We start from the raw sequence: 22490 nt of genomic DNA, 5'->3' as shown, positions 1-22490 counted from the left end.
CACATGCTTCAAGATGACCACCATTTTTCCTGTTCCCAAGAAAGCTAAGGTAACTGAGCTAAATCACTCACTTCTGTCATCATGAAGTGCTTTGTGAGACTAGTCAAGGATCATATCACCTTCACCCTACCTGACACCCTAGACGCACTCCAATTTGCTTACGGCCCCGATAGGTCCACAGACGACGCAATCGCAATCACACTGCACACTGCACACTGCCCTTACCCATCTAGACAAGAGGAATACCTATGTAAGAATGCTGTTCATCGAACAGCTCAGCATTTAACACCATAGTACCCTCCAACCTCGTCATTAAGCTTGAGACCCTGGGTCTCAACCCCGCCCTGTGCATCTGGGTCCTGGACTTTCTGACGGGCTGCCCCCAGGTGGTGAGGTTAGGAAACATCATCTCCACCCCACCCCGCTGATCATCAACACTGGGGCCCCACAAGGGTGTGTTCTCAGCCCTCTCCTGTACTCCTTGTTCACCCATGACTGCGTGGCCATGCACGCCTCCAACTCAATCATCAAGTTTGCAGATGACACTACAGTGCTAGGCTTGATTACCAACAACGACGAGACGGCCTACAGGGATGAGGTGAGGGCCCTCGGAGTGTGGTGTCAGGAAAACAACCTCACACTCAACAAAACAAAACAAAGGAGATGATCGTGGACTTCAGGAAACAGCAAAGGGAGCACCCCCCTATCCACATCGACGGGACAGTAGTGGAGAAGGTGGAAAGTTTTAAGTTCCTCAGCGTACACATCACGTACAAACTAAAATGGTCCACCCACACAGACAGTGTGGTGAAGAAGGCGCAACAGCGCCTCTTTAACCTCAGGAGGCTGAAGAAATTTGGCTTGTCACCAAAAGCACTCATAACTTTTACAGATGCACAATCGAGAGCATCCTGTCGGGCTGTATCAACTGCCCGACGGCAACTGCTCCACCCACAACCATAAGGCTCTCCAGAGGGTAGTGAGGTCTGCACAACGTATCACCGGGGGCAAACTACCTGCCCTCCAGGACACCTACACTACCTGATGTCACAGGAAGGCAAAAAAGATCATCAAGGACAACAACCACCCAAGCCACTGCCTGTTCACCCCGCTATCACCCAGAAGGCGAGGTCAGTACAGGTGCATCAAAGCTGGGACCGAGAGACTGAAAAACAGCTTCTATCTCAAGGTCATCAGACTGTTAAATAGCCATCACTAACATTGAGTGTCTGCTGCCAACATACCGACTCAAATCTCTAGACACTTTAATAATTAAAAATTGGATGTAATAAATGTATCACTAGTCACTTTAAAAACAATGCCACTTTATATCATGTTTACATACCCTACATTACTCATCTCATATGTATATATTGTACTCTATACCATCTACTGCATCTTGCCTATGCTGTACGGCCATCGCTCATCCATATGTACATATTCATATTCATTCCTTTACACTTGTGTGTATAAGGTAGTTGTTGTGAAGTTGTTCGATTACTTGTTAGATATTACTGCATGGTCGGAACTAGAAGCACAAGCATTTCGCTACACTCACATTAAGATCTGCTAACCATGTGCATGTGACCAATAAAATTTGATTTTATTTGACCTTTCAGCAGGACAATAACCTAAAACACAAGGTCAAATCTAAACTGGAGTTGCTTACAAAGAAGACAGTGAATGTTCCTGAGTGGCGAGTTACAGTTTTGACTTAAATCTATGGCAAGATCTGAAAATGGTTGTTTAGCAATGATCAACAACATATTTTGACAGAGCTTGAAGAATGTTGAAAAGAATGATGGGCAAATGTTGCACAATCCTGGTGTGGAAAGCTCTGAGACTTACCAAGAAAGACTCACAGCTGCCAAAGGTGCTTCTACAAGTATTGACTCAGGGGTGTGAATACTTATGTAAATTAGACATTTCTGTATTTGAATTTCAATACATTTGCTAAAATTGTGTCATTATGGGGTATTGTATGTAGATGGGTGACATTTGAATTCAGGCTGTAACACAACTAAATTTGAAATAAGTCAAGGGGTATGAATTCTTTCTGAAGGCATTGAGCACTGGTAACATTAATGTTTACATAATGTTTATTGTTGTGAAATAGTTTATTTAGTTAGAAACGGATAAGGTTAGCATTCCTGCAACATAATTCTGCTGAAACATAGTTGGATTTAACTACACTGAACAAAAATATAAATGCAATATGCAATCATTTCTACGATATTACTGAGTTACAGTTCATATAAGGAAATCAGTCAATGGAAATAAATGACATAGGCCCTAATCTATGTATTTCACATGGCTGGGAATACAGATACGCATTTGTTGGTCACAGATACAGTGCCTTGCGAAAGTATTCGGCCCCCTTGAACTTTGCGACCTTTTGCCATATTTCAGGCTTCAAACATAAAGATATAAAACTGTATTTTTTTGTGAAGAATCAACAACAAGTGGGACACAATCATGAAGTGGAACGACATTTATTGGATATTTCAAACTTTTTTAACAAATCAAAAACTGAAAAATTGGGCGTGCAAAATTATTCAGCCCCTTTACTTTCAGTGCAGCAAACTCTCTCCAGAAGTTCAGTGAGGATCTCTGAATGATCCAATGTTGACCTAAATGACTAATGATGATAAATACAATCCACCTGTGTGTAATTAAGTCTCCGTATAAATGCACCTGCACTGTGATAGTCTCAGAGGTCCGTTAAAAGCGCAGAGAGCATCACGAAGAACAAGGAACACACCAGGCAGGTCCGAGATACTGTTGTGAAGAAGTTTAAAGCCGGATTTGGATACAAAACGATTTCCCAAGCTTTAAACATCCCAAGGAGCACTGTGCAAGCTAAGATAATATTGAAATGGAAGGAGTATCAGACCACTGCAAATCTACCAAGACCTGGCCGTCCCTCTAAACTTTCAGCTCATACAAGGAGAAGACTGATCAGAGATGCAGCCAAGAGGCCCATGATCACTCTGGATGAACTGCAGAGATCTACAGCTGAGGTGGAAGACTCTGTCCATAGGACAACAATCAGTCGTATATTGCACAAATCTGGCCTTTATGGAAGAGTGGCAAGAAGAAAGCCATTTCTTAAAGATATCCATAAAAAGTGTCGTTTAAAGTTTGCCACAAGCCACCTGGGAGACACACCAAACATGTGGAAGAAGGTGCAGATGAAACCAAAATTTAACTTTTTGGCAACAATGCAAAACGTTATGTTTGGCGTAAAAGCAACACAGCTCATCACCCTGAAGACACCATACCCACTGTCAAACATGGTGGTGGCAGCATCATGGTTTGGGCCTGCTTTTCTTCAGCAGGAACAGGGAAGATGGTTAAAATTGATGGGAAGATGGATGGAGCCAAATACAGGACCATTCTGGAAGAAAACCTGATGGAGTCTGCAAAAGACCTGAGACTGGGACGGAGATTTGTCTTCCAACAAGACAATGATCCAAAACATAAAGCAAAATCTACAATGGAATGGTTCAAAAATAAACATATCCAGGTGTTAGAATGGCCAAGTCAAAGTCCAGACCTGAATCCAATCGAGAATATGTGGAAAGAACTGAAAACTGCTGTTCACAAATGCTCTCCATCCAACCTCACTGAGCTCGAGCTGTTTTGCAAGGAGGAATGGGAAAAAATGTCAGTCTCTCGATGTGCAAAACTGATAGAGACATACCCCAAGCGACTTACAGCTGTAATCGCAGCAAAAGGTGGCGCTACAAAGTATTAACTTAAGGGGGCTGAATAATTTTGCACGCCCAATTTTTCAGTTTTTGATTTGTTAAAAAAGTTTGTCTGTGAAATCACAAGGTGAGTCATTATAGCATGCCACCACGGATGGTGTCTTACATTTGGACTGGGTTTGGACACATGGGAGATCAGAGATCAGTAAGGGACACTTGGGAGGCATGCAACCTGCAAAAGAGATCGCATGGGCAGTATACCCCAGAAAGATAAGAGGGACGTGCTGCTCTCAAACCAATGTTCTGTGACTGTGACCCTACTCAAAACCTACAGAGCAGCTTGTGCTACTGACCTTGGTTTTTGAGTCAATACAAAAAATGAAGGCCAACAGTGCAGTTATTTTGAGAGGTGAGTTGACTGTCCACCATAGGGGGGAGTGACTGATTGTTATGAGACGGTAGTGACTGTCTGTAGTAGAGGGTCTCACACTTACTAGACTTTTCACAGAAATACCCTCGGCTACACATATTACTGCAATGTAAACTTGTGAACTTGTCACGTCTGGAGTAGCGCATAGACCGATAGTTGCCCCCCTCTAAGCAGGGCAGAGTAAACAGACTTGTCTCGTTGAGACAACACTCTTACAGTTAATACCAGAGCAATGTTTTTGAAATAGCTGAAATGTACAGACATTCTTCTTTATTTTTTAGACTTGTTTTATAGATTTTTTTTAACCTGAAATTGTAGTAAACGCCCGTCGCCGTAGCTTCAAATCTCCCCAGGGAATTACCATGATTTACAGTCACAATTTGCTTTGACCTAATATAATGACTTCCATGATATTGATAAATTGAAGCCTGGTTTGTTCTAAGGTAACTTTAATACACTAGTTTAAGCCTAAGAGCTCCTATTTAGCTAGCTATGGTTCAGCTAAACATCAGCATTCAGATAACAGCCAGCACGTTGATGTGAGGATGCAGAAATTGTGTTTAGCTAGTTAGCTAGCTTGCTAGTTAACGTTACCTAGCTGTGTAGCCTATATTATAATATGAATGACACTGTATGATATCGTTTTTACTGTACTTTTATATTCGTATTGGAGGGGTAAACGTTCATTATTTATACTCTAACGTTACTTGATCCTGAAGCATGTTGCTAGTTAGCTAGCTAGCTAGCTAGCGGGAGTTATCTGTGTATTGTCAGCTAATTTAATGTGTATGGACAAGAAAATAAACACTTTAATTGTCTGCACATACTTGTGAATTCTTCCATTATTAAAGAGTGTAATATGGTTTGGTTGTATTATTCAATAGTGTAATATGTTTTAGAAGAAAAGTTGGTTGGATTGTTAAATAGTTTGTGCATAATGGCTTGTGCTCACTTTGATATTTACGGACAATTTGAGCTACGGACCAAGAATGTAGCATTGCCAGCCACAACGAAAGGTAAGGCAAAGATGTAATATGAATTGAAAAGTAAAAATCTCTTTTGCCACTCCTCAGACTCTCCTTCATTTTTCTTAGAAGGAATAGGGCCTGTATGGTCTCACTGCAGGAGTCAGGTTGGCTTTAGGGCCACACACACTCACACACATACACACACCCAGTGTGTGAAAGGAACCATTAATGAATTGACAGACTTTTAAAAGGGAGAAGCTAAGGGCATTCTCTCTTGGTGTCGGGGGACTATTGAAAAGCAGTATGGGTGGGGGGGGGGGGGGGGGGGGGGGGGCTCTTGTAAGGTTAAGTCTGGAGTCTAAACTGGGCCTGGGGACGTCCGCGCTGGGAAACAGCCACTCCTCTGAAAGGACGTCAGACAGGTAGAGAAAGAGTCCTGCTGGGGTTTTCAAGCCCTAAAACAAACAGAGGGGACTCAGGGAGCCACGCAACCCGCTGCACGTCCACCTAATTTAGCCCCGGAGCTGGGAGAACCGTGGGGCACAGAACTGGGCAGGAATGTACGGGTCGAACAATAGCCACCTTTAAATGTCACACGCGTTCTCTCCAAAAACAATGCCCGTGCAATTTGTATGACAGACCGACCTCCCAACGCAGACATTTAACCCCCTCTTTTCAGAGCGGAATGCCAGGAATCAGCCAGGCGATTGTGGGGCTCCTTTGACGGGAATCTCGGAGGGATGGTTGGGATCCTTTGATGCTTTTTCCCTGTTTATCCATGAGAGAAGGCACCATGAAAAGTTGGGGTGCGCTCGGAAGCGCCACTTGTGTGGGATCCATCTGTATGGCTGATCATAGGCTTTGTGCCATTGAGATGAAAAAGACACAGAATTAATTGCAATGGGTGATAAAAGAAACGTGTTAAATTAAATTAAAATCAAAGCCACGATGGGTGACCGGTCAAGGTTCCTTTGCCCCAGGTTCCTTTGTTCCTTTGCCCCACTTCTAGTGGCAACACTAGACGTATCAAGAAAGAGGAACTGATTCAAGAAAGAGGAACTGATTTTAATGAGACTGTTATATAATCAAGGCATGTATCTGTCATAAAAAGGTCCTGATTTCTTGAAAAACAAAGGGTACAATTCTTGATTTCTGAACAAATCAGACCTACCATTGTAATAGACAGAACAAATTGCTCCCTCTCTTCTTCCCCCGGTCTCACTCTCTCTTCTGTCCCCTTTCCTCTCACCTTTTTTCTCCCTCCTATCTCTCACCCTTTCCCTGCATCTATATTTCTTCACCTCTTTCCCTCTCTTAAAAAACTGTGGCAGCCCATGACTTGAGCATCAGCATATTTGATCTCGGTCACATCCTGTGCCACTATTTTCCACCATCGGAAGACAAGTCATTCCTGGAATCAGCAGTATATTTTGGTTCCTTTCTTGTTCAGATCCTGATGCACCAGCTGCTTTACTGGCTATGTTTGGTGCTGCAGGTGTAACATTGTCTTAGTTATGATGTTTTCTCTCTGATGTGTCTACTGTCAAAGGGAGTGTGGTCACGCTAATGCACAGGGTTGGGGTGGGCTGATGCTGGTAGTCTTAGTTTGGGGTGGAGGAGGGGGGTGGATAGTTATGGTTGTGTGTCTGGAGAGGTTGAAGGTGTTTTGTATGTGTGGGAGGGGATTATCACGGTCTGGGTGGGGGGGGGGGGGGGTGTGTGTGTGTGTGTGTGTGTGTGTGTGTGTGTGTGTGTGTGTGTATGTGTGTGTGTGTGTGTGTGTGTGTGTGTGTGTGAAAGCATCTGAGATATGGGAAATAAAAGACAGTTGCAGATACACAAAGTGCCACCATAACCCTCACCCTGCCCTCTCCCAGACTGCTTTGTGTACCTCAGCTGATTACCAGACAGGAAGTAACAATGGGGGACACAGATCAGCCAGGCCACTGGTGCCAGTCATCACACTACAGTAAAAACATCATATTTTTCAGGACTGGGATCTTTACTCCTCCGCTGAGAGAAAAACACAAACCACAAAACAAAAGAACTGAATACTATACTACATGTATGTACTACACAAAGGCATGTTGTTCATGTTGTCTAGTACACCTTGTAACCGTGTCAATATACAGTACCAATCAAGTTTGGACACACCTACTCATTCCAGAGTTTTTCTATAGTTTTACTATTTCATACATTGTAGAATAAAAGTGAATACATCAAATCCACAAAATAACACATACGGAATCATGTAGTAACCAAAAAAGTGTTAAACAAATCCAAATATATTTGAGATTCTTCAAAGTAGCCACCCTTCACCGTGATGACAGCTTTGCACACTCTTGGCATTCTCTCAACCAGCTTCATGAGTTAGTCACCTGGAATGCATTTCATTTTTTACATTTTATTTAACCTTTATTTAACTTGGCAAGTCAGTTAAGAACAAATTCTTATTTAAAATGGCGGCCTACAACGGCCAAAGGGACTGCAGTGACGCCTCTTGCACTGAGATGCAGTGCCTTAGACCGCTGCGCCACTCGGGAGCCCACAATTAACAGGTGTGCCTTGTTAAAAAATGTATTTGTGGAATTTCTTTCCTTCTTAATGCATTTGAGCCAATCAGTTGTGTTGTACAAGGTAGGGTTGGTATACAGAAGATAGCCCTATTTGGTAAAAGACCAAGTCCATATTATGGCAAGACCAACTCAAATAAGCAAAAAGAAACGACAGTCCATCATTACTTTGAAAGTTTCTTCAAGTGCAGTTGCTAAAACCATCAAGCACTATGATGAAACTGGCTCTTCAGGAAGACCCAGAGTTACCTCTGCTGCAGAAGATATTGGAGTTAACTGCACCTCAGATTGCAGCCCAATAAATGCTTCACTGAGTTCAACAGACACATCTCAACATCAATCGTTCAGAGGAGACTACGTGAATCAGGCCTTCATGGTGGAATTGCTGCAAAGAAACCACTACTAAAGGACACCAATAAGAAGAGACTTGCTTGGGCCAAAAAACACGCGCAATGGACATTAGACTGGTGGAAATCTGTCCTTTGGTCTGATGAGTCCAAATTGGAGATTTTTGGTTCTAACTGCCGTGTCTTTGTGAGACGCCGAGTAGGTGAACGGATGATCTCCGTGTGTGTAGTTCCCACCGTGAAGCATGGAGGAGGAGGTCTGATGGTTTATTGTTTCAGTGGGGAAGAAAAAAATGGAAAAACTAAAATACATGTGCTCCTTTGATTGGATTGACAGGTCGGAATTAGTGGCCTAGGTATGCATGGTGATGCATGGGAGGGACAGGGGTGAAAGGAGAGGAGAGGGGGGTGGAGGGGTGTAGTAGGGTCTGTGTAGAGGGTGGGGTGGATCCAAGGGGAGAGGGCCGGTAGGGGGGCTTCTGTTGGGCTCTGCCCAGGTCTCAGGCTTAGGGCCTCCTGCAGATTTGACTGACAGGGGGAGGTCCAACACCCTGGGGCACAACTACCATTTGATTATCTTTTTTCTTTCTTTTGTACAACTAATTAATTTACTATTTTTCCATTTTACTTCACAGTTTCAGAATCAACTGCTTTGGCATACAATGTCAAACTAAACGCGGCAGATCTCAAATGAAAAACAATGAGACAGAATAGCCAGAGAGAAGGAGAGATGGACAGAGAAGTTGACAGATAACTGTGCTGATGCAACGTTAGGTGGTTTGGTTGGCGTTTCTTCCTCTTGACGGCTGGGTGGGTTGGCAACAAGCCCCCAGTGTCCGGTCTGGGGCGTGAAGTCACTAGCTCTGCTGGTCAGCTACTACGTAGCAACCTAGCGGTGCCAAAAGCCCTTGTCTGCCCTAGAAAGCCAATGTAAATTACGATTGCCAGAACGGCCCCCCCTAAAAAATGTAGATGACCGTTTTGGGCTCAAAATGTTGTTTTTTATAATCGCTACTGTGAATTATTTTAAAGTTCACTACAAATTGTGATATTGAATTAAATAGTGTTCCATTTCCGACTACTACATTTGTCGTCACAGAGGACCACGTGCTGACACAGACCAATCATGGGCCGGCAGGCAACGAGGAGGTTCGCACCCTCATGCACAGATCTTTGCACGTGCACTTAAGGGGGTGTGGTGTGCTATCCAGATGACAGCGCAGAGTCAACGAGCCTGTCAAGTGGAGATGGAGGGGCTTGACCAATGTCTACGGGGCTGACAGAGGATGACAGAGGATGACAGAACAGAGAACAGAAGATGGACATGGAGATGGAGGATTGTCCTCACACTATGTTCGAAATATCAATTTGGTATGCAATTATAATTGAATAAGTCAATTATATATCAATTCCAAAACTACATTGTATGTCCAAGGTTATTTTTTATGATGACAAAATGATGCAGTTGCACAAATGATAAAGATAGTCTATAATCATATAAAAATAGAGATAAAATAATATAGTCCACTTTTTTCTCATTGGGTAATCCAATCTAGCCTAACCGAGTTGTGATCGGTTGTTGTGTTTTCAGGTGGAACAATCATGGTCATATGATATCCAGACTAGATAAGGTACTCGCGCGCACTTCACTTTAGTTAATTTGAGTCTGATTTTACAAAGAGAGTGACCATGCCGGCATGTTCTGTATTTAACTGTACTAATCGTCACTCGAAAGAGTCTAATCTTCATTGACTCTCTCCGGCAGGATGAAAATGACTACATCGACCATGATCCTTTGCTAGTTAAGGCCACTTTCATCATGAACCTTAGCAATTTTTTGGTGCCGCTTAGCTCCATTCAGCAATATGGCACGCTTCAAATTCAAATACTTCCGGCTTCATATGCCATCGGAAGTTTTCTTTAGGATGACGCCAGCGCTATCACTATCTGCTGGTTTTAATGTCTAATGGTTTGGCGTTGAGACAGGGGCGTAGCATGGGGGGGTACTGAGGAACTGGGGCAGCTGTCAGGCCCGTTAAGTGGAGCGGTCCGTTAGCGAAGCCCATGTTAATTAGTGTTGGGTAAACTAATTTGGTCCAATCAGGGTGGCGGGCCCTCAGCGAGTATGACCTCTGACCCCTGGTGACACAGGATACAATAGGGTTAAGGTCACACTCGCTGGCTGGCCCTTATTACTCTCCATTACTCAGATTACTCACCACTCACTGGGCTCTGCTCTGCTGGGGCAGGAAGGGGGGGACAAACAGCACAGACTTACAATGAACCGGTTCTGTCCCTCCGAGCACTGCCCTGATGTAGGGTCAGACCACTCACTGATATTATAGCTGCTAAGGTCAAAGCCTCTCTCACCTGATGTGAGACAGGAGCCCCCTCCTTAAAACCCCTCAATCCCCAATCACCTCCCTGAGCTGCTACTACCACTCCATCCTGAAATCATCACATAGCCCGCCCCCATCTCTGTGGCCCCCAACCCTTCTCCCTTTCCTTCCCAGTCCACTCCTCATCATTAGGACATGCTGGGTCTCCGCTGCCGTTTGGGTAGACTCATCAACTGGCTGAATTATCTAAGGACCTGTGTGGAGGGGTCACACAAACTAACTCAGCTCCTGCTGGGAACTCAGCCAAACTAATATACACACACACAATCACACGGTCAAGCATACACGCACATAATTACCAAAAAAATACACAGAGGCATGCACATGTGCACATTGCCACAAGCATGCATGCACTCGCACAGGCACACGCGTGCTCTCCTACTGGGAGACGATCCCAACAGTACCAACAATGTTAGCTCCAAATCAACAAGCTGACTGCACAGGGCGCTCCACCCCTTCCTAAGACCACCGCAAAAGCTCCACTTGTGGTAACCCATCCCCATTCTTAGCCACAACATCACTTTCATTTTCCCTAACAAAAAACTGGACAAAATCCTGGTCTAGGAATCTATTCAAACAAATGAAACGTTATATGAGAATTATTTCTCAGTTAATAGGGGATTCTCCGATTCCCCCCCCCGGAAATAAAAAAAGTTACCTATTTGAACCCGCTTTGAGTCAAAATACAGGAAATCTAAATGGAGTCTGAAAGTCAAACACATCAAAATGTAAACTTTGTGTCAAACACCATAAAGTCAATGTATGGACTTAGGGAGCAGCATTTCATCTATTCACCCTCTGGTCTCTGGCTCAGTGACTCAGTGTTCTAATGACATATCCATTCTACATCGCTGTGGGTTAGTGGTGTTCTTTGGTGTCAGGCTGCACATTCTAAGCCACCAGCGTGGCTTTAGCATTTGGCTTGCATCACAAGTCACTACAAAAGTATACCGTTTTCATGTGTATGACTTTCAGCTTACTACCTAAACCTTCTGAGAGATGGGCTACAAGGGAAACAGATGGACACATTTTATCCTTCGCAGTATTGTAGCTTATGGGCAAAATAAAAAAGTGAAGCTTCATGCAAAATAAATCAAATTAAACGTATAGTTTAAAATGGTATGTGGCTTTCTGACAGCAAAATCAAAGGTTACATTTGACTTGACTCCAATCCTTATTGCCAAAGATGTAAAGGACTGGCACCACTTCTTTGAAATTCAAAGAATGCCACACAAACCTATCACATGAAAAGGAATACTCCAAACAAAACTAGTAAGTCACCATTTATTTAAACTAAGCCCTAGCCAATTACAGAAGAATAGGCTAAATAGTAGAGACGAACACAGACCCATGCAGGCGCTGGGAATGTAGAGGCATGGCGATGGACTCCAGGGGCAATTTAGCTATGCCCCCTGCCCCCCTCTTCCTCCCTCCTCTAGCCAAAAGAGGTTGTTAATTTGTTGCGCTTGACCCCCGGCATTGTGCCCACTGTGTATCTAGTTTGTAAAAAAGTGCTTTTATCTGCTCTCTAAATATGTCTGAGCTCAAAGGGTTATGATGCTTTTATATCAGCCGGGAGGGGGACAATGGCAGGGGCTCGCCCTGACCCACCCCACACCCCCCTCTGCTCTCTCTCTCTCTCACACACACACACACACACACACACACACACACACACACACACACACACACACACACACACACTGTCCCCAAGCACCCCTCCCCACCCCCCATACCCCCCTCTTGGCCCTTTTGGCTTCTGTTTGTGTCCCCTCTGTCTGAGGTCACCAGGACAGCACCAGGACATTCCACACCCAGCCCCTCTGCTCTGCTCTGCTCAGCCAGCTGGAACGGAACAGAACAGCCCGCCACCATGTATTGAAAACACAAAACACCATCCAGTCTCGCTATAGTAACGGCTATCCTCTAACTAACAACAGCTCAGCATTTCATTTCAGATTATGCCGATTATGAGCAAAGTGGATTTCTATAATGGATTACAACAATAGACTATGCCATTTAGCAGATTCTTTTATCCAAAGTGACTTACAGTCATCGTACATATATTTTACACATGGGTGGTCCCGGGAATAGAACCCACTATCAAATAGAACAACACCTCACATCAAAACTCCCCTATCTGACCTAAATAACTTGTATGCATATGTATCTGTACTGGTGTATGTATGTTTTTAACTGAAAGATGCTACTGAATGTAAATGAAATATATGAACATGGAAATGTAGTATATGAACGTATTTGGATGGAGGCCTAAAGTAATGGGTCTCTCTTGTTTTTCTCAGTGTTTGTGTCACTAGAACCTGTTTAGGTTATGTTTGTTCTTATTAAAAATGTGTGTAGTTCAGTCCTTGAGCTATTCTTGTCTATTGACTTTCTGTTTTATGTCATGCTGCATGTTTTGTGTGGACCCCAGGAAGAGTAGCTGCTGCTTTGGGAACAGCTAATGGGGATCCTTATAAAATACGAAATGCTATCCGGGCGCTGCAAGTGCCAAGCTCTACCAACTAGGCTTTTTCCACATTTTGTTAGGTTACAGCCTTATTCTAAAATGTATTAAATTGTTGTTGTTTTCCTCATCAATCTACACACAATACCCCATAATGACAAAGCAAAAAAAAGTTTTTTTTAGAAACGTTTGCACATTTATTAAAAAAATGAAAAATGGAAATATACATTTACATAAGTATTCAGACCCTCTACTCAGTACTTTGTTAAAGCACCTTTGGCAGCGATTACAGCCTTGAGTCTTCTTTGGTATGACGCTACAAACTTGGCACACCAATATTTGGGGAGTTTATCTCATTCTTCTCTGCAGATTCTCTCAAGCTCTGTCAGGTTGGATGGGGAGCGTCGCTGCACAGCTATTTTCAGGTCTCTCCAGAGATGTTCGATCGGGCTCTGGCTGGGCCACTCAAGGACATTCAGAGACTTGTCTCGAAGCCACTCCTGCGTTGTCTTGGCTGTGTGCTTAGGGTCGTTGTCCTGTTGGAAGGTGAACCTTCACCCCAGTCTGAGGTCTTGTGTGCTCTGGAGCAGGTTTTCATCAACGATCTCTCTATAGTTTGCTTCATTTATCTTTCCCTTGATCCTGACTAGTCTCCCAGTCCCTGTAGCTGAAAAACACCATGCTCTCTCATGCCGTCCCTGGAAGAGGTGCGTCACCTGAGTGGGTTGATTTACTGATGTGGTCATCCTGTCTGGGTTGGCGCCCCCCCTTGGGTTGTGCCATGGCGGAGATCTTTGTGGGCTATACTCAGCCTTGTCTCAGGATGGTAGGTTGGTGGTTAAAGATATCCCTCTAGTGGTGTGGGGGCTGTGCTTTTGGCAAAGTGGGTGGGGTTATATCCTTCCTGTTTGGCCCTGTCCGGGGGTGTCCTCGGATGGGGCCACAGTGTCTCCTGACCCCTCCTGTCACAGCCTCCAGTATTTATGCTGCAGTAGTTTATGTGTCGGGGGGCTAGGGTCAGTTTGTTATATCTGGAGTACTTCTCCTGCCCTATTTGGTGTCCTGTGTGAATCTAAGTGTGCGTTCTCTAATTCTCTCCTTCTCTCTTTCTTTCTCTCTCTCTGAGGACCTGAGCCCTAGGACCATGCCCCAGGACTACCTGACATGATGACTCCTTGCTGTCCCCAGTCCACCTGACCGTGCTGCTGCTCCAGTTTCAACTGTTCTGCCTTATTATTATTCGACCATGCTGGTCATTTATGAACATTTTAACATCTTGGCCATGTTCTGTTATAATCTCCACCCGGCACAGCCAGAAGAGGACTGGCTACCCCACATAGCCTGGTTCCTCTCTAGGTTTCTTCCTAGGTTGTGGCCTTTCTAGGGAGTTTTTCCTAGCCACCGTGCTTCTACACCTGCATTGCTTGCTGTTTGGGGTTTTAGGCTGGGTTTCTGTACAGCACTTTGAGATATCAGCTGATGTACGAAGGGCTATATAAAAAATAAAAAATAAAAAAAGGTTAAAAAATGCTTCACCTTAGGGATGGTGCCAGGTTCCCTCCAGAAGTGATGCTTGGCATTCAGGCCAAAGAGCTCAATCTTGGTTTCATCAGACCAGAGAATCTTGTTTCTCATGGTTTGAGAGTCCTTTAGGTGCCTTTTGGGAAACTCCAAGCGGGCTGTCATATGACTTTTATTGAGGAGTGGCTTTCGTCTAGCCACTCTACCATAAAAGCCTGATTGGTGGAGTGCTGCAGAGATGGTTGTCCTTCTGAAAGGTCCTCCCATCTCCACAGAGGAACTCTGGAGCTCTGTCAGAGTGACCATCGGGTCCATGGTCACCTCCCCCGATTGTTCATTCGGCCAGGTGGCCAGCTCTAGGAAGAGTCTTGGTGGTTCCAAACCATTTAAGAATGATGGAGGCCACTGTGTTCTTGGGGACCTTCAATGCTGCAGAAAAGTTTTGGTACCCTTCCCCAGATCTGTGCCTCGACACAATCCTGTCTCGGAGCTCTACGGACAATTCCTTTGACCTCAAGGCTTGGTTTATGCTCTGACAAACCATTTCTGTGCACAGGGCATTGTCATGCTGAAACAGGAAAGGTCCTTCCCTAAACTGTTGCCACGAAGTTGGAAGCACAGAACCATCTAGAATGTCACTGTATGCTGTAGCGTTAAGATTTCCCTTCACTGGAACTAAGGGCCCTAGCCCGAACCATGAAAAACAGCCCCAGACCATTATTCCATTAGACTGCCAGATGGTGAAGCGTGATTCACATATATACGGTGTACCATCCCATGTTCACTGGGCAGTTGTATCAATGACCAAATGTATGCTATGATGTAGACCACAAGTAGTGTTGTATCCATTCTGTACATTGAACAGCAGGCCTTGTCTCTCAGGTAGAGCAAGTGAACACCAGGAACACCTGTATGAGGTGTTGTGTAATGAGAGACCTGTGAGATGTGTGTTTGTGAGGTACGTATGAGTTGTGTGCATGGGTGTGTGTTTGAAGTAGCTTAGGAGTGTGTAAATTTGAGGTACCATATGTCTGTGGGTGTTAGGTGTGTATGTGAAATGTGAGTATGTGAGTTATGTATGTAAATGTGTGTGTGTGTGTGTGTGTGTGTATGTGTGTGTGTGTGTGTGTGTGTGTGTGTGCGTGCGTGCGTGCGTGCGTGTGTGTGTGTATGTGTGTAATGAGTGGTTCAGAGGAGCTGTGATTATTCTCGCCTCCTGCAGTGCGGGTCCTCCGGCTCTGTGGGCCCTAGAGAAAGCGCCCTGTATTTAGCGTGTGGGAACGCACATTCTGCCCCTTATCGCTGCATTGTTGCAGTCTCTCTCTTTTCTTCTCTTTTTTTAACTAATTGAATTCTTGACTCCTGAGCCACAGGCCCAGCCTGAGAGAGACAGAAGAGAAAGACATGAATTTCAGGCTTTTTCTTGCGGTTGAGTGGGGCAGAGCAGTGGGGGTGAAATTGGAGTGGGGGGGCTGGAGGGGGCGTCTCCCTGTACTTTGATACTAGAGGTCAGAGGTCAGCCTCCCTCCGTGGTGAGAAAGTGGCGAATCGGGGCGGTTTATCCAACAATCATTTTCTTTGGAAACTTTCAAAGGCATTGCCCCTGCAACATCTTTGTAGTTGTGCTTGAGGAATTCTAGACAAAACAAACCCCAAAAAAGCGCCCCTTTCTCACCTCTCCTCAGGGTAGCTTCTCCCTCCAGTGGCTTCCAGCCCCCTCTCCTTTACGAGTGGTCAGTGTAACCCCCCCTCCCTCCCCCACCCCCTAGTCTTCCCGACATACATTGTGTGCCTGCATTTTGGCGCTGAGAAATGGATTGATCTCATTGGCTCTTTGACACTGAGCGTCAAACCCTAATTGGTCCTTTGAAGTAGTCTGTTATTGGCTATCCCTTGCTGCTCACCCTGTAACACATGCACACAGGTGATTCTCTGGGTGTGTGAGTGACAGCTTTTGTGGTGACTCTCTCATGGACACACAGTTATCTGATTAACTGAACACCAGAGTTCCAATCAATCAATTTATCAAATTGTATTTGTATGGCTGAAGTTTTTCAAATAAGCCTATATTTGTGACAAAGTGTCCGACTTAAACCCACAATGAAAGAGCCAAGGTGACAATGGCAAGAATTCCCTAGGAGGGATAAACCTAGCTTTCATTCCATTGGTCCTAGACCATTTCCTTACTCTTCCTACAGAGCAACACAGCAGCAGTAAACAGCACCACAACTCAATGCAACAACCTATGGTAGGAAATCCAATCAGCTGTGACGCCATGCTCTCTCCCGTTGAATAGTGACCTGCCTCGGCAGCTCCAGCGCCCAAGACTCAACCTGTTCGTTCTTGTTGGCCCAAGCCTGTCTGCAGGAAACACCTCAGTCAACTATTAACCACCTGCCCCGCTTCCTTATAATTCAAAAGCACATCACCAAGAGTGGAAAGTGAGGGTGAGAAGTGGAAAGAGAGAGGAAAAGAGGGAGACAGAGAGTGAGAAGACCAGTAACTGAACCCATTTTCACCCTCATCCTCTGTCACTAATACAGCAAGTCCTCATATCTAATGTGTAGTACGGGGTTGGGGAGTAGGTCTGTCCCTGATCATGTCAGAGTCAAGTCCAAGACCCGATTCGACCCCTTTTACTCAATTGCTGATCGATGACAGAAAACCTCTTGGACATGGACCCAACAGAGCCCAGGCCTATTCCAGTAACCACGTGCCATATGAGGTGGGCCTCTGGACACATACAGTATCCCACAGCGTGGTGTGGAAAGATACACTTGATTGAGAAAAGCAATCTGAGAGAAAAGGCCAGGGCCAGATTTACTGCTGGGATCAATCTCGTCCAGCGCAGGCAGGGACAACACGGAGCCGCATCAGCCTTGGCATTTCACTGTGGCCACAATACACCTCTCTGTAATCCTCTAACAGACCTTGAGGTGATTTTCACTGTAAAACGAGAGAGAGGGAGATGGAAAACAAGGGACACCGAGAGAGGAAGATTACACAGAGAAAGGGGGAGCGGGGAGGATGAAGAGAGGGAGAGGGAAACATTTCAAAGCCCCCAGCCTGAACACTAGGGTCAATATAAAAAGAGCAGTGGCAGTGTAGCGGAGCGGAGGGATGACCATTGGGTAATAGCAGTATAGAAGTGGTACTATTGACAACAGAATATGGATATGACCATTGTTGGTTAGCATTCACTCAATGGCATGACAGCATAACAGATACTGTGGGAAAGCAGCTCTAGAGGAGTAGTGAAGCTACAGTACGGTAGCATCGCTACAGCAAGGCATAGCCACGTTAGCAATAGTATGGCAACCCCCTGTCTCCTCCTACCCCCTCTCTCTCTACTCTTTAGATTTCTTCCTTTTTGAAATGTATTTAACCTTTATTTAACTAGGCAAGTCAGTTAAGATCAGATTGTTATTTACAATGACGGCCTACCCCAGCCAGCCCAAACCCAGACGATGTTGGGCCAATTGTGCGCCGCTCTATGGGACTCCCAATCACGGCCGGTTGTGATACAGCCTGGAATCAAACCAGGGTCTGTAGTGACGTCTCTAGCACTGAGATGCAGTGCCGTAGACCGCTGCGTCACTCGGGAGCAGGGACAATTACATTGACAACACAAGGGGCTCCCTCTCTCTCCCTACAACACCAAATCAAAAACATGGCACCACCACCCCGTCGCTTTCGACTGTCCTTTAAAACAACATTAAACCAACTTTAAATTCCATGGTTAAACCATGTCATGCAACACAGTTGGAAGAGTGGAAAGCTGTACAAAAAAAAGAGTTGTTTATCAGATTTATTTTGAGCCATGTTCTTATTGACAAGACCTGTGTCATGCAATCACTTAAAATGTATTGGCGGTACCATCACATCACTGACTCTGGCTATGACATCTCTCTCCATGTATCCCCCTAGCTCTAGGAGTGATCAGTTTGAAGGGGTAGGTGAGTTTATAGGTTTATCAGTGAGTTGACACCTTGATTCCAAGGGGCCTTTTAATTAACCAGGTCATTGGCCAGTGTGTGGAAGGAGCAGATCCATTATCAGGGGGCAGCAGGCTGAGGCACGGCTGCTATTTCAGCCAGCAAATTGGAGAATTAATGAAGTGGATAATCGCCCCGTACTCTCAGAGCTGACGTCCTGGCTGAGCAGACAAGGCCACCGGTGCTCAGCGTGAGTGTGTGTCAGTGTGAGAGTAATATATACTGAAGGAGTGTGTATGACAGAGAGAGCGAGTGAGTTCATATTGTCCGTGACCCTGTCTGTGTGTCTCTAAAATAAAAGTGTGTTTGTGAAGTTGAGTTTCTGTACTGAATGAATGTATGGCTGAGGGGACAGGGGTCAATGAGCGGACACAGCCAGTCTCACTACAGTATCACAGTCTTCCAGGTCTATCCCATTTCTATTCCAGTCAATGAATGGAAATGGAATGCATGAATCTGAACAATCCACCCAGAAGATGATGGGTGTCTCTGATCACCTGAATTGAACGGAGTTGACCCAGGGCCTGTTATCCGAGGGGAGCTGCTCTCTGTGATCGTGACTCATGGTGTTTCCACTCTGCTGCGGCTTTAAGGCCAGTTTGACGGATCAGCTGCCTGCCGGTCTGGGGCAAGTGGTGAAGCAGGGATACTGTTACAACCTTGTGCGTCTGTGTGTCATTAAGGGTGTCTGTTTCGGTGTGTGTGTGTGTGTGTGTGTGTGTGTGTGTGTGCGTGCGTGCGTGTGTGCGCGAGCAACATTAAGTGTGTGGGTGTGTACATGGCTGAGCAATCAAAGGGCCTATGAAGGCAACCCCGCTTTGCCTTGATATCCTGTTTTTTCACCTCTCTCGATCCCTCTTTCACTGTTCCCCAGACCACCTGAGGGAAAGAAATATCGTCCTATGCAGTAAAAGAGGACAATGAACCCACTGCTAGGGTTCATCTAGCCCCAACCTCGACCATCACCTAAACCAGCCAGTGTTGTACTGGACCATGGGGCTTGTCCTGAGGGGGCAGGACTCTCATATATGATGTTAATGTAGCTGTCCGACTATGTTGGAACATTCTAGGCATGTACGTACCTCAATGTGGGACTAATAGCCACAGACCACACCTTGTCATTCATGGGGATAGTGCCTCTGGGGCAGTTGGAAGACAAAGTCCAAATCTAAAAGAAAACATTAGGAAAATACTAACATTAAAAACATTGTAAATGCGATAAAACCATAGTTGTCTGTGGTTGACAGTTAATATGCTAATATGCCACAGGGTGGAACACACAGAGTTTCTGATGGCAATTTATTCGCCCAGCTTGCATTTGACACACACTCTTGGGTTGCCACCCAATGGGACACTGCAGTAGAGCTCTGTCAGCCAGAATCGTTTTAAAGAAACTGACACATTATGTGCTAGCACACTAGTGTGTGTCTTACCCGGGCTGTTCTGTCTCTGGAGCCGCAGACCATCAGTCCTTCTATGCAGCCCAGGCAGTTCACCTCCTGCTTGTGACCTGAGTACTCTACAGAGAACCCATTCCTTCTGTGGTGCACCAGGATCTTACCATCTCTGTAAGAGACAGATAATAGTTCATCATAACAGACGTGAGTGTGCTTCTATGGCCGTGGGTCTGCAGTAGTGATGATGCTTCTATTTTCGTTAGTCTAAATATGTTCACAGCAGGAATGGCATATGATTACTGAAGCAAAATGCTGGACTGAACTTCAACCACTGATAATATTCCTTCCAGGAATTTGGGTCAAGGCGATTATTGCTTGTTTACCTTCCTCCACTAACGAGGTGCACACTCCGATGTCTGCAGCCTGAGACAGATACAGCACATCCCCATCGAGGCTGTATCCATGGCAACAAGCTGTGGGGGGAACACACAATCGAAACATTTGTTTTTCTACACCTCGCTTCAGACTTCACGGATTGAGGTGACACGATGATTAAAAGGAGATAATGATCATCCCTTTAGTTGAAACCTTGTCAATTGCACAACCAGAAGGGAACACTTTTTAAAGTCATCTAAGGATGGACAGTAAGCCAACCATTGACTCTCTGGATAGGGCATAGCAGTACTCCTAATGAGCTTCTCAGCCCCAACATCGAGAACTATAAGCTATTCAGCAACCATTTTTCAAAGACATTAACACCTAAATATCTAATACCATTTACTTGTACACAGCTTTATGAAAACATACTAACAATAGCGCTACAGGAACTCATTGTCAATTATTTCTCCCTAACCCTTCACCTTGCCAATCCCTGTCGTGTGTTCATTGGGGCTAGAGATGAGATGGATTAGGATAACTTCTGAATCTACACTATGTCACCATGAGGCCAAAACTCACAAACACACTCACTTAATCCTCCATTTGAGCGTGACTTCCTTTCTGCAGATCCCATGGCTCCAGTTCTGAGATACCTTCACTCTGTCCTTCAGCGGGATGTGGAGATACCTGTAACACGGACAGTGATGTGATAACACAATTATAACCCCCGAAGAATAACAAATAAACATAACCGCCGAACAGACGACGCTCACAAACAATTCCCTAAAAAGGCTTAGAATTACAACATTGCATGACATGAATATCACACGGCATAGTGGGACACCTCAAACAGAACAATATTGTTTATATGCATGTTGCAATTAGGATCTAGAGGGGATAAGAGCAGCTAGAAAGATACAAGACTGGTCAGACCTCAACTCAACAACGTCATCCAGGTCTGGGTTCCCAAAAGCATCGTAGCAATAAGATCATCTTAATTCCATTTACACTAAATGGACGAAAGATTATCTTAGTGCTACAACGTTTTTGGGAAAACCCAGTCCAGAAAAGTAGCATATGTATTCACATGTGTTCAGGAGGCTGTGCCAGAGGGGGTGGATACGGGCTGGAGGAAACAGCCTGCTCCTCTCACAGAGCTGAGGGATGTGGTATCCTGTAGCTCTCAGCAGGAATGCCAAGTTCATTTACACTGGCGTTAGGCTGCATCTCAAAGGAGACCCATGGTTCGATTAGAGTGGCTGTCACTGTGGCACATGGAGCTGTGCTGGGGGGAAGAGGCAGTGATGCCAGGATGGCTCAGGTCCAATTCACAATGTTAGGTTCTCTAGACCAGTCAGTCAGACTCCACAGCGGCAAGTGGGAATAAATAGGGTATTTCTTACAGTGAATGTGTCATGAAATACAGTGTCGCCATGTCAACGTAACTACAGTCAATGACCGAGTATTTTATTCTCAGCATTATGTAGCAGCATGACTGTGCGCAATAAGGAATGTGTTATTATGCAGCTATAACTGATTTATAAACGCTGTAAGTCATATCTATAGCATGTAACCACCAGGCTATCTGCATACATTTTTACAAAGAAACAGAAACGTATTCCTGGGGCACCATACTGAAGCATTGTAGCGCATGCACTACATGCTACAGTGTTGCATAATTTTGCATCAAGGAGGACAAGCGGTGTGACAGACTGTAGCAAGCCGGGAAAAGATGTAAACAACGCTTGGGAATTCATGATGCTTACTTATCATGAAACGACCACTGTAGCCTACTGTACGAATAACAAATGTATTTCTTACACATGCGCTTCTTGTCATGACATTCCAGTGTTTATGAACTCTTTCTCTATCTTCCTCCTTACTGCGTCCCGATTAGCAAATTGGTAAACAGTTTTGCAAACTTGAGAAAGGCGACTCAAAGACTTGTATTCCAAATTTGACATGATGTGGTAGAGCACATCATCTGGTAACTGGAATAAGAACATTTTAAGTTCTTATTGAAGAAGGTTTCTCTTTTCCGTTTCTGTGTTGCCCTGTATATTTCTCTATGAGGTGTATTGCTTATTCTGTGGTAGTAAAAAATAAAGTTCTAATAATAGCGGTAAACAGTATTCCGTGTTTTCAGAGCGCGTTCAATAGAGAAGACACAAGAAGCCATTCCAAAACAGTAACAGCAGAGCACGCGATGACGTCATGCGACGTAATGACGTCATACACCTATAACCTGTTGCCCTGTCAGGGTACATGTATAACGTAGCAGGCGGGAAAGAAACGCATGAAACTA

General features: G+C 44.8%; 1 protein-coding gene across 1 annotated transcript in view; it reads right to left on the bottom strand.

Annotated features, from left to right (window-relative positions):
- LOC110502399 (F-box/WD repeat-containing protein 4-like) overlaps window positions 1-22396 on the bottom strand; it is a 33977-nt gene extending 11581 nt beyond the window's left edge. Inside the window, exons 1-5 of the mRNA XM_090217991.1 lie at window positions 22007-22396; window positions 20777-20872; window positions 20191-20280; window positions 19844-19976; window positions 19493-19578 (exon numbers count right to left, since the gene is read on the bottom strand). Of these exons, the coding sequence (XP_090074117.1) occupies window positions 19493-19578; window positions 19844-19876 (119 nt within the window). The 5' untranslated portion in view covers window positions 19877-19976; window positions 20191-20280; window positions 20777-20872; window positions 22007-22396. The remainder of the gene's footprint in view (window positions 1-19492; window positions 19579-19843; window positions 19977-20190; window positions 20281-20776; window positions 20873-22006) is intronic.
- Between the last annotated feature and the right edge of the window lie 94 nt (window positions 22397-22490).

The sequence above is a fragment of the Oncorhynchus mykiss genome, chromosome 23, assembly GCF_057628025.1.
Source record: "Oncorhynchus mykiss isolate SJ-2025 chromosome 23, ASM5762802v1, whole genome shotgun sequence".
NCBI lineage: Eukaryota > Metazoa > Chordata > Actinopteri > Salmoniformes > Salmonidae > Oncorhynchus > Oncorhynchus mykiss.
This window is presented reverse-complemented; position numbering and strand designations above follow the sequence as displayed.